General features: G+C 47.8%; 1 protein-coding gene across 1 annotated transcript; it reads right to left on the bottom strand.

Moving 5' to 3' along the window:
- Positions 1 to 612: 612 nt before the first annotated feature.
- Positions 613 to 10243, bottom strand: LOC311319232 (carboxypeptidase A2-like; the record flags this gene model as incomplete). Its single annotated transcript, XM_084450726.1, has 11 exons — positions 613 to 805; positions 5298 to 5382; positions 5598 to 5797; positions 5958 to 6048; positions 6408 to 6518; positions 6808 to 6909; positions 7618 to 7719; positions 7937 to 8035; positions 8736 to 8870; positions 9726 to 9807; positions 10179 to 10243. The coding sequence occupies 11 exons, from the start codon at positions 10241 to 10243 to the stop codon at positions 618 to 620; spliced, it is 1260 nt and encodes a 419-aa protein (XP_084306852.1). The 3' UTR covers positions 613 to 617.
- Positions 10244 to 11924: the final 1681 nt, after the last annotated feature.

Genomic DNA, 11924 nt, shown 5'->3' with positions numbered 1-11924 from the left:
CAGGACCAGTGTGCAAAAGCACTCTTTTCAGCACCATGGACAGCGCCCTTTGCATTTAACGGTAGCCTAGTAATAAGACTATTTGGCCCTTGCTTATAAACTAAATGTTCCTGCTTCATTGCAAGTTAGCTTCAACGTTTTTGTATTGCACTTTGGCAGACAAGATTGAATCTTCTTATAGATTACGTATCTTTTTGGAACAAGCAGGCAGGGCTATGCTTTACACAAGCAGTTCCAAAAAACCTCTATACCCCCCCCCCCCAGTGGAGAGACCTCTAGATTCAGACCAAGGTGAATTAGAAGTATACATGAAAATAATATATTCTCAAATCATTTTTGTGCATCCATAGTGCTTATACATAGACCATAATTTAGATTCCCAGAAGCATAATGGCAAATTAATTGAGGTGCACATAGATGCATATTTCATATAAACCAGATTAAGAAACACATTACCCCTTAACTTAAGAATGAAAAATTAGTTTGACACATAATCAACATGCATCACAAATTGAGATGACAATATCAATGAACTCAGTCTCTACATTCCTACAAGTGTTTATTGGTCAGCGTTGAGTTCAGGCCTCAATGCAGGTAGTGAGAGGTGTTGGTCTTCTTCAGTAGGGGTGGTCACGGACATACTCCATGATGTGCTTCAGAGCCAGCCAGGTCTCAGAGGCAGTGGGGATGATCTGATTGGCAGGCAGGATGAAACCGTAATGACCGGTGTCCCTCAGTTCGAAGGCGAAGGAATACTTGATACCCAGGTTGTAGGACCAATCGATGCTGCCGCCACTGGCTTGGTCTGGGGGTAAGACACAAGTGGATAAGGTCTTTGTAATTGTATAATTACATAGCCCAATTAAAGTCATTTGCAGGGTTGCCAACTTTAACAAGCCGGTTGGCGTGAGATTGAGCTTTAACATGAATGCACACGCATGCACACACACGCACGCACGCACGCACGCACACACACACACACACACACACAGCAACACACACACTGCTTGCTCCGCACGCACGCACGCACAGCAACACACACACACACACACACACTGCTTGCTTATGGTTGTCCATCGTATCCGATGATGACAATCCTGCCTCTGCTATTCATGAGTCTTCATGTGGCTATAAAGTCCAATCCGTGAGCCACACTGTCTGCTACAGACAGAACAGGTGAAGGCACTGACTGGGGGTGTGGGTGTGGAACTGGCTTCATGTCTCTTCAAGCGTCTCCTGGTCCGTCGATCACCTCTGTCCTCCTCAAGCTTCTGCACCCCTTGTTGACAGAGCTGCCGCCAGATGGAACGTTGAGCGGCAGTGTCCTCTAGCTGGTTTGGGTTCAGGCTACACTTTTTCATGGTAGTCTTCAGTTGGTCCTTGTACCGTTTTTTCTGGCCCCCTGCCAGGCGACGGCCAAGATGTAACTGGCCATACAGCACTTTACGGGGTAGGCGCTCCCTCGGCATCCGGATGATGTGACCAAGCCAATGAAGTTGGTGCTGGGTGACTGTAGCCTCCATACTGATGCAGTTGGTCTTGCGTAGGATTTCAGTATGGGGCACTCGGTCATGCCAGGTTATCCCCAGGATGGACTGGAGGCATCTGATATGGAAGGCCTCGAGCATCTTGAGGTGGCGACTGTATAGGGTCCATGCCTCACAGGTGTAGAGGAGAGTTGTGATGAAAACTGCTAGATAAACTGATACTTTGGTGTGCAGGTTGAGGTCTTTATTTTGGAAGACCCTTCTCCTGAGTCTGCCAAAAGAGGATGACGCTTGTTTAATCCGGTTTTGTATCTCTCTGTCGATGCTGGAGTCGTCAGAGAGGAAACTGCCCAGGTATTTGAAGGATTCCACTATTGTAAGTGGTTTGTCGGAGACGGTGAAGGTTGGTGAGAGAGATGGAGGGGTAGAAGCCCACTGGCATATAACTTCAGGCTTTGCCACGTTAATGGAAAGACCAAGCCTACCATACGCCTTTGCAGCGGCTGCAAGGGTAGCTTGCAGGGCTTCCGGAGTATGGGCCACAGCCGCACAGTCATCAGCATACTGTAACTCGATGATGCGCTCAGATGTTACTTTTGTGACTGCCTGGAGCCTACGAATATTGAACAGATTCCCGTCAAGTCTGTAGTCCACAGTAACTCCACTATCCCTCTCGATGTCCTTGTGGAGCAGTAGCGTCACACACAGGAGGAAGATGTTAAAGAGAACTGGAGCAAGGATGCACCCCTGGCGTACACCAGTGCACACCCTGAACGGCTCGGATTCCTGGCCTCCGGTGGTCACGCGTGCCATCATCCCTTCGTGGAACTGCCGAAGGATGTTGACAAACCTTCGTGGGCAGCCAAACTTCAGAAGGATGTTCCATAGGATCTCCCTGTTGACTGTGTCGAAGGCTTTTGACAGATCGATGAAGGCTATGAAGAGGTCCTGTTGTTGCTCCCTGCACTTCTCCTGGAGTTGTCGTGCTGCAAATACCATGTCCACATTACTCCTGTTCCTCCTGAACCCACATTGTGACTCGGGCAGCAGCTCCTCCGAGATGTTCTTCACCAGCCTCTGTAACATGACTTTGGCCAGGACTTTTCCAGCAACAGCCAGTAGTGAAATGCCACGACTGTTGCCACAGAGGGACTTGTCTCCTTTGCCTTTATATATGGAGACAATGTTAGCATCCTTCCATTGCTGGGGGACGGTCTCATTCTTCCATACATGCGAGATGGTGAGGAAAAGCGCACGGGTGCAGAGGTAGCCTCCCTGTCTGAAAACCTCTGCAGGGATGTTGTCAGGGCCAGGGGACTTGTTGTTTTTTAGCGACCTGACTGCACTATGAACCTCTTCAAAGGTTGGTGGAAGGTCGAGATCTTGGATGGTGGGGCGGATAGGTAGTTCATCCAGGACTGAGGGATCTGTTGGGGAGGGCTGGTTCAGCAGTGTTTGAAAGTGCTCTGCCCACCTTCTCGTGATGAGTTTCTGGTCCTTTATGAGGGTGGTACCATCTTCAGACTTCAAGGGAGAGACGGAGCAGTTTCGTGGGCCGTAGATGGTTTTCACTGCATCATAAAAGTTGTGCATATCATTTCTGTCGGCACAAGATTGTATTTCATTTGCCTTTGCTATCCACCACTCATTCTGCAGGGCACGCAATCTTGACTGCACCTCTTTCCTGGATTTTTGCCACTTTTGTCGGAGAGTCGTTGATGTAGGATTATTGAGGACAGCACTGTGTGCTTTGTGCATGTCTTTGAGCATGGAAGTTATTGTGCCAGTGTTGTCATTGAACCAGTCCTGTTGCTTTCTGCCCTTATACCCGATGGATTGGGAAGCTGCCTCATAGAGCCTAGAGTTCACAGATGACCACTTTTCATCAATAGGGTCATCTGTGTTCAGGAGATGTTCAATGTCCTCCAGGTCTTCAGCCAGAGACAGACGGAGGTTGTCCCGGATCTCAGCCCTTTCTAGCTGGATGCAGTCAATATTCCTCTTCCCTGACCTCTGGAGACGGACAGCAGGGCGCACTTTCACCAGGAGCCTGGTCATGATGAGTCGGTGATCTGTCCAGCACTCAGCCCCTCTCATTGCACGTGTGCGTAAGACGTCTTTTATCTCAGAGCGCCTCACAATGATGTAGTCCAACTGGTGCCAATGTTTGGAGCGTGGGTGCATCCAGGATGTTTTGTGCTTATTTTTGAGTTGGAAGAGTGTGTTCGTGATGGTCAAGCCATGCTCGGCACATAGGCTTAGTAACCGCAGGCCGTTAGCATTGACCAACGCCATGCCCACCAATGACACCACTCCACACCTCGTTGTTGTTCCCCACTCTGGCATTAAAATCGCCCAGCAAAAAGATCTTGTCCTCCTTGGGTATACGACGGAGGGCCTCGTCTAGTGACTGATAGAATCGGTCCTTCACGTCGTCCCCTGATGGTAGTGTCGGTGCATAGGCACTTAGGAGGGTTGCATAGCGTTTCTTGGCCAGAGGGATCCTGAGTGACATGAGCCGTTCACTTATGCCAATCGGTGTTTCGGTGAGTCTTGGTAGGAGGCTGTTTTTTATTGCGAGTCCCACACCATGCTGATGTTGTCCTCCGGTGGGGTATCCCTTCCAGAAGAAGGTGTAAGTATCTTCCTTCAGGGAGCCTTCATCCAGGAACCTTGTTTCACTCAGGGCGGCAATGTCAACATTGTAGCGGTTGAGTTCCGCTGCAATGAGTGCAGTCCGTCGCTGAGGTCTTTCGGCGTTGCCGTCCAGCAGGGTTCGAACGTTCCATGTTGCCAGTTTAAGGGGGATAATTTTCTTTGCTTTATTTCGACCGCAGGGTGGAATGCCCCGACAGGCGCGGTAACCTGTCCAGGGTAGATTAAGTGGGCAATGTTTAGGCCACCTTTTCTAGGCCCCTCCCCCTAGGGGGTGAGCAGTGCACTCCTAAATAGGGCTGCTCAGTCGCACAGGGGTCTGCCGAGAGCAGCTGCCACTTGTCGGCTGCTAGCGACCATAGATAGCCCTGTGCCGCTGACGTGCAGGGGTCTGGTTAGAGGCTTCCAGTCTATTCGAACCTGCCCCCGTCACCAGGCACCCTGTCGCCGCCAGACTTCCCATAGTTTCCGGTGCTGGTCTCACCGAGGCAGAGGTGGATACCTGCGCAATGACCTTATTTAGAGTGCCGTTGGGGATGCGCATGTCCCAGCAGCACTTCTTCGCCGCAAGAGGGTGGGATCTGGTGGCAAGGGAAACCCAAGACGGCCAGCACTCTCCCACAGCTGCAGGAGGCTGCCGGAGCTCCAGTCTTTCGGAGGACCGCCTGTCGTGCGCCGCCTAGCCTTTGTCTTCCTAGACTTACCCACAAGGCAGCGGGACAGTGGTTGGTCAATGCCAGTGCGTGTCCACTTCACGTGGGCCTGCACATTTGACCTCTGGGGACCACTGCAGCTCCGAGATCCCCTTACAGTTTCGCCTGGGGCCGCGAGGTACCAAGTTTCCATGTGTGGCCGCGAGGAGGCACTGCAGGAGTCTTGGCAGTAGAGAGGCTATGTACCGGCAGGAGGAGACTTACGCACTCGGCTCCTCTTTTCACCCCCTGTGAAGGAGGCTAGCCGGCGGCAGTAGCTGAGAGCAGAAAGTAGCAAGCAGAGGCAGCGTGCAGCATGCACTACAACTACAACTACAAGTACTACTACCCCAGTAATACTGCACTATCGCATCAGCTGCCCTGTGCACTAGCACACACACACACACACACACACACACACATACACACACACAGGTTAGCTTTGTAGCACTGTAGTACTCACAGATGATCTTGCAGATGCTGCCCACTTTGTATCTGGTCCCGTGGAGAGAGGTGAGCTTCTTCACAGCAGCCCTGCCCACTGAGTCCTGTCAGAGTACCACAGAAACAGGACAGTCAGAGACAGCACCAGTACTGATAGAGGACATGCCAGTCTGGGACAGATGATGCTGTCAGGCATGCTGACAACACAGCATACAGTAGCAACAGTGATTCATCTTGGGATTATTGTCAGTTCAACAAATAAATTAAACTTATTACTGGGGATAGTTTGGGTGGACACTGGGAAGTGTGTGTGTGTTACCAGCTCAGTCTTGTGTAAAGCATCCTTGCAGGTATAGCCGTAGGGGTACAAGAGCAGTTGGTGGTAGGCGTGGACAGAGATGAAGGACTTGAAGTTGCCGTGGTTTTTGATCAGATTCACCACATTCTTCACCTCAATCTCAGAGTGGGCAGAGGGGCCACGGTAGGAGTCGGAGCAGGGGTTAGTACTGGCACCGGGGCCTGGGTGTACAAAGGTACCACGCACACACACACACACACACAGAAAATCACACAGGATTTCATTTTTAAGACCACACACACACACACAGACAGGAGATAAACATGGACGGCATTTCATTTGGCTACCAGTTGAGAAAGTCTGTTCCATAGTACTACCCACCACCAAAGCCGGCATCCCAGTTCCTGTTGGGATCAACACCGAGGCACTTGGAGCCAGGGTTCCTGGAGCGGGTCTTACGCCACATACGGTCCTGTGGTGAGAAAACACATAAGGTGCCGAATCGATACACTTCACCACCCCAGACTGACACACTTCACCACCCCAGACTGACACACTTCACCACCCCAGACTGACACACTTCACCACCCCAGACTGACACACTTCACCACCCTAAACTGACACACTTCACCACCCCAGTCTGTAAGACCAATCTGTTGGTCTACAATGTAAGTAAATGTCACTCACAATTAACACTACTCCTAACCAAAAACTTTGACACCAGTGAGCAGTGATATGCTGTGTGAATGAAACCAGTTGTGTTGCCAACTATTGTAAACTTATTATGACGTATAACTATTAAGCGGTGTGTAATCACCAGTGAGGACCTACACTGGTGTGAGAGTGGACGTAGCCGTCAGGATTGGTCAGGATCAGCAGGTAGATGTCCATGGTGTTCAGCAGGGAGGTGACGGCGGCATCACTACCGTAGTCTGTGGCAATCTGAACAGAAATTCAAGGCTAACTTTAGAAGCCAACTATAATTACAAAGTAAGTGTAGTCCAGTCAGGGTTACAATGTGGCTAGAAATGAATCAGGGACATACAGAGTAAACCAAGTGTGTGATCTTTCATAGATGATGTACTGTAGAGGTTTTAGTGTGACTCTCAGACTTGTTTTCCTGGATAATAAGCCATAATATAAAGCGTTTTATTTGTACATGTTAGCTCGGTACACTAACCACTTTAATATGAAGGGTGAGGTTGTGTGTTCTAGCGCCCTATACTCTCACCTTGTTGGCGGTCCACACTCCAGTGGCCTGAGACACCCACTCCCTGGAGTGAATACCGCAGTCGATCCACACGGCGGGACGCTTGTTGCCGCCAGTGCTGAACTACACAGGGGGGAAAAAACAATCATTACAGTATGTTTATTCCTGTATTCTATTTGTCCTGCTTTTTGTTTTAAATGTCTATAATGCCTCTGTGTCTATTGTGGATGATGTAGCATGTCCGTAGAATATTCTCTCCCCTATGATGTTTTTAGCCTCTCTCACTCTGAAATGTAATTCAATGCAATGTATTGCTTCATAAATGTTCTTAGCCGGTAGACAAACATACTCCTGGAGCTTGCTCGATCGCCTTGTTGAGAGGGGTCAGGGAAGAATTTTTACAGCTCACTTATCTGGCCCCCGGGTGATTACTGTTTTTTTGCTTCCCTCTGGAATATGTAGAGAGTGGGTCGTATGCCCACCTCCCTTGTTCTCTGTAAAGCGCATTGTGTTGCCTCTGGGTATGAAATGCGCTATATAAATAAAGCTTTGATTGATTGATTGATATAATGACTTGCTTTTTGTTTTAATGCTTTTAATTTGTCCTGCCTTTTGTTTTAAATGTCTATAATGTCTAGCTTTTTGTTTTAATGCTTTTAAAGTCTCATGTAAAGCACCTTGAATTGCCCTGTGGCTGAAATGTGCTATATAAATAAACTTGCCTTGCCTATGTCTATCATCAAAACACAGTGAAACTCGCGCTTATTCCCAAACCCTCCATATTCCAGTCAGATCAGGGTCGATCAATGATTTAACAGAATCAATTCTCACCTTCAGCACGTACATGGGTCTGCCCTCATAGGAAGTTCCGATCTGTTCCTTGGTGATCAGCTTAGGGTACCTAGCCACCAGGGTGTCCATCCAGGGGTAGATCTGAAACACAAATGATAGATCTCTAACACTGTGTGCTATGAGTATGTTAGTGATTTTGTGAGTGTATTTTTATTGTGGAATTTTAAACAGGATATACAGCACACAGCATACAGTAGAGATGATGAAATATCAGTATTGGGGTGGAGTGTCTGTGTCGCTTGTGATGAACACAATGGTTTGTGTGTGTGTGTGTGTGTGTGTGTGTAGGTTAGCATACAGTCTCCAGAGGGTGGTAAGCTCCGAAGTTGAAGCTCTTGGAGCTGTGCTCCTTCGCGTTGTTCTCCTCTATCTCAACCTTCTCTTCATCCAGGAGCTCCTACACAGGACACAACCAACACGCTGTCAACACAATGAGCACATCCCTCCTACACAGGACACAACCAACACGCTGTCACCACAATGAGCACATCCCTCCTACACAGGACACAACCAACACGCTGTCACCACAATGAGCACATCCCTCCTACACAGGACACAACCAACACGCTGTCACCACAATGAGCACATCCCTCCTACACAGGACACAACCAACACGCTGTCACCACAATGAGCACATCCCTCCTACACAGGACACAACCAACACGCTGTCACCACAATGAGCACATCCCTCCTACACAGGACACAACCAACACGCTGTCACCACAATGAGCACATCCCTCCTACACAGGACACAACCAACACGCTGTCACCACAATGAGCACATCCAGGACCCACTACACAGGACACAACCAACATGCTACTGTATCACCACAATGAGCAGCTCATTAATTTCTTACTAAACATGAGTGTGACGCATAATAAATCATTGTCATTATGTTATGTTCTTCCATTTTAGAACTGGTGAATCGGCATGTTTTTTATGTTCCCACCAGAGAATCAACGGGATTATGTACAGTACTCTCATCCTAACAGTGAATCAGCATTCTACTACTGTACCTAGACATGTCACATAGCACGTATAGCGTTGGTCAGCTAGGGTCCCCCTGACTGTATTTAGAATAGGGTCATTGTTGGACCTGCAGGTTGTTGATCATGACGGAGTAGGAGATGTTGTGATGACGGAGGTAGTCCTTGACAGCGTGCAGGCTGGAGCAGGGCATACGGATGTCCACGGGCAGGTCAGTGGAGACGGGGTGGAGCCAGAAGTCCAGCTGGGGGGAGAGGGGGTGGAAAAGGGCAACTCTAAGTTATAAGGCCAGTTAAACTATTGAAACGTAACCTGCAAACAGGCAGAACCAATAAGGTTAGAAGGATGGATCTTGAAGTGAACTCCTTTCATTGTTTCATTTATTGTTTTCATGGTTTCTTTTTATGCATCCTTATTATTCTTTATATCATGAATGTTTCTAACATTTAAGAATGAGCATTTCAGTATTCTGTGAACAGCAGGTGCAGCCACTTGGCTTTGACCCTGTTTCACTCAGTCAAACAGAACGATCTACAGAGACCTTAAACATTAAGCATATACAATTTATGAAATAATATAATGGACTACTTTGAGCGAGTGTGTGTGTGTTGTCACTGTATGCAGTATGCCTGACAGCATCATCTGTCCCAGACTGGCATGTCCTCTATCAGTACTGGTGCTGTCTCTGACTGTCCTGTCCCAGACTGGCATGTCCTCTATCAGTACTGGTGCTGTCTCTGACTGTCCTGTCCCAGACTGGCATGTCCACTATCAGTACTGGTGCTGTCTCTGACTGTCCTGTCCCAGACTGGCATGTCCTCTATCAGTACTGGTGCTGTCTCTGACTGTCCTGTCCCAGACTGGCATGTCCACTATCAGTACTGGTGCTGTCTCTGACTGTCCTGTTTCTGTGGTGCTCTGACAGGACTCAGTGGGCAGGGCTGCTGTGAAGAAGCTCACCTCTCTCCACGGGACCAGATACAAAGTGGGCAGCATCTGCAAGATCATCTGTGAGTACTACAGTGCTACAAAGCTAACCTGTGTGTGTGTGTGTGTGTGTGTGTGTGTGTGTGTGTGTGAGTCATCGTCACATCTCTACCTCCCAGTACTGATCTCTTTTCAGGTCACACAGGTACTTGATCTGCTCCTCTGACTCCACGTTGACCCTGATGACCTGGTCTCTGGGTGGAGAGAAGGATGTCATGAAATGACTCAGACAAAATAAGCTAGTTAAAGATTCTAGACAAATGGTGCATACTGGGACAGTTACATTTATAGTGCTTGCTTGCTTGAATTAATTTAAGGTAATTTGTTTTAAGCTAAACTTAAATTTATAAGATGATACTTTATTAATCCCCAAGGGGAAGTAAAGTTTGTCAGCAACAGCCATGCACAAAGAACATCCGTGTTAATCTACATGACCAAGATGGCAGACATGACATACTAAATCAATGCTACAATGTTAGATTGCCACTGTCTTCACCTTCTACACACAGCAATGGGCATGTACTGTTATACCACTGTATTAATTTCTAATGCCTCATGTACTTACCCATTGAAGACCCTCTCACACTGGGCAGCCGCAAGAAGCGCAAAGAACAGCACAACTCCCTTCATCTTGCCTGTACGGTGTCTAGTAAGACGCGCTACTGCAGGCTTGATGAGCACCTGTACTAACCCCTGCAACATGTGCATGATTCTCATTAAAGTTGCCACACAATCCACTCACATAAGGGATGTTTATGCTGAGTGAGGCAATCCTCAGTAGTTATTTTGGGGAATGGACTTAATAAGTTCGATTTGTTTGTTCCTTGGCTAGGCCCCTCGCTGCTACGGAAGCCCTAAGTGGCCATGCATTCATATATTTTTTCCCACGTTTTCTCGTGATAACGAGATAATTGTATTCGTCTTCTCGTGATAACGAGATAATTTTCTCGAGATCTCGAGATAACCAAACTTTGTTTTCTCGTGATAACGAGATCATTTAATTTGTTTTCTTGTGATAACGGGATAATTTTCTCGAGATATCGAGATAACAAAACACGGGCCTATAGCCTAATTGCAAGAAACACGATTCAGTCCGTGCAGCAATGTCGGAGAATATCAGACAGCAGCATTTCTATTCAATCAAGGCCTGACACAGGCTGAAATAGTTGTGTGCCTTGCCGTTACTTAAAGGAATATGCTCGTTTTTGACAACCTGGACCTTATTTACGACATATTATAAGAAGTTTGACTCACCCAGATCACTTTTTTGTTGTTCGGAGGCCTGTAGAAGAAATATAAAATCCAGCGCGAGCCAGTATATCCATGTAATGGCGGCGCACGGGGCATAGGGAATGCCGTTTCTCAAAATCCATTTTCGGCCGCTAAACGGTTGTTTTCATCAATCACATTGCATGAATCGACAGTTGATATTCCTCTACGCCAGCCATTGTTTTGGTTCCAAATAAGGGGTCTTGATCCTCTGTAACAAGCCTCTTTACAAGCCGCTCCCCCACTTGCTCCAGCACGCATGCGCACAGGCCAGCGCGCAGACTTGCTATTCTCCGTCTGTAGGCTACACTCGCGGCTCACATTCTCTGCGCTACGATCGGATTTTCTAGATCCTCTAAATCTGACAAATATTCAGCCATATTGCACACAATATTCTAGGCACCAACAATCCGATCGTAGCGCAGAGAATGTGAGCCGCGAGTGTAGCCTACAGACGGAGAATAGCAAGTCTGCGCGCTGGCCTGTGCGCATGCGTGCTGGAGCAAGTGGGGGAGCGGCTTGTAAAGAGGCTTGTTACAGAGGATCAAGATCCCTTATTTGGAACCAAAACAATGGCTGGCGTAGAGGAATATCAACTGTCGATTCATGCAATGTGATTGATGAAAACAACCGTTTAGCGGCCGAAAATGGATTTTGAGAAACGGCATTCCCTATGCCCCGTGCGCCGCCATTACATGGATATACTGGCTCGCGCTGGATTTTATATTTCTTCTACAGGCCTCCGAACAACAAAAAAGTGATCTGGGTGAGTCAAACTTCTTATAATATGTCGTAAATAAGGTCCAGGTTGTCAAAAACGAGCATATTCCTTTAAGCAATAAACTCCGCTTCGCGTCGTGCCTAACAACGCCCCCTAGCTGTTATAAAATCACTATAACACACGGCCTCGAGTGGTTTATTGCTTTTATACAACGGTTACTACATCTATTAGTGTAAAATAAACACACAGCAATGTAAAATATTAAGATTTATTCAAAACGAAGCATCATTCCCTCAATTCCGCCGAGCAAAATAGTTCCCC

This window comes from Borostomias antarcticus (genome assembly GCF_949987555.1).
Source record: "Borostomias antarcticus genome assembly, chromosome: 16".
NCBI classification, from domain to species: Eukaryota; Metazoa; Chordata; class Actinopteri; order Stomiiformes; family Stomiidae; genus Borostomias; species Borostomias antarcticus.
The sequence above is the reverse complement of the archived record's forward strand: the minus strand, read 5'-3'. Positions and strand labels throughout refer to the sequence as shown.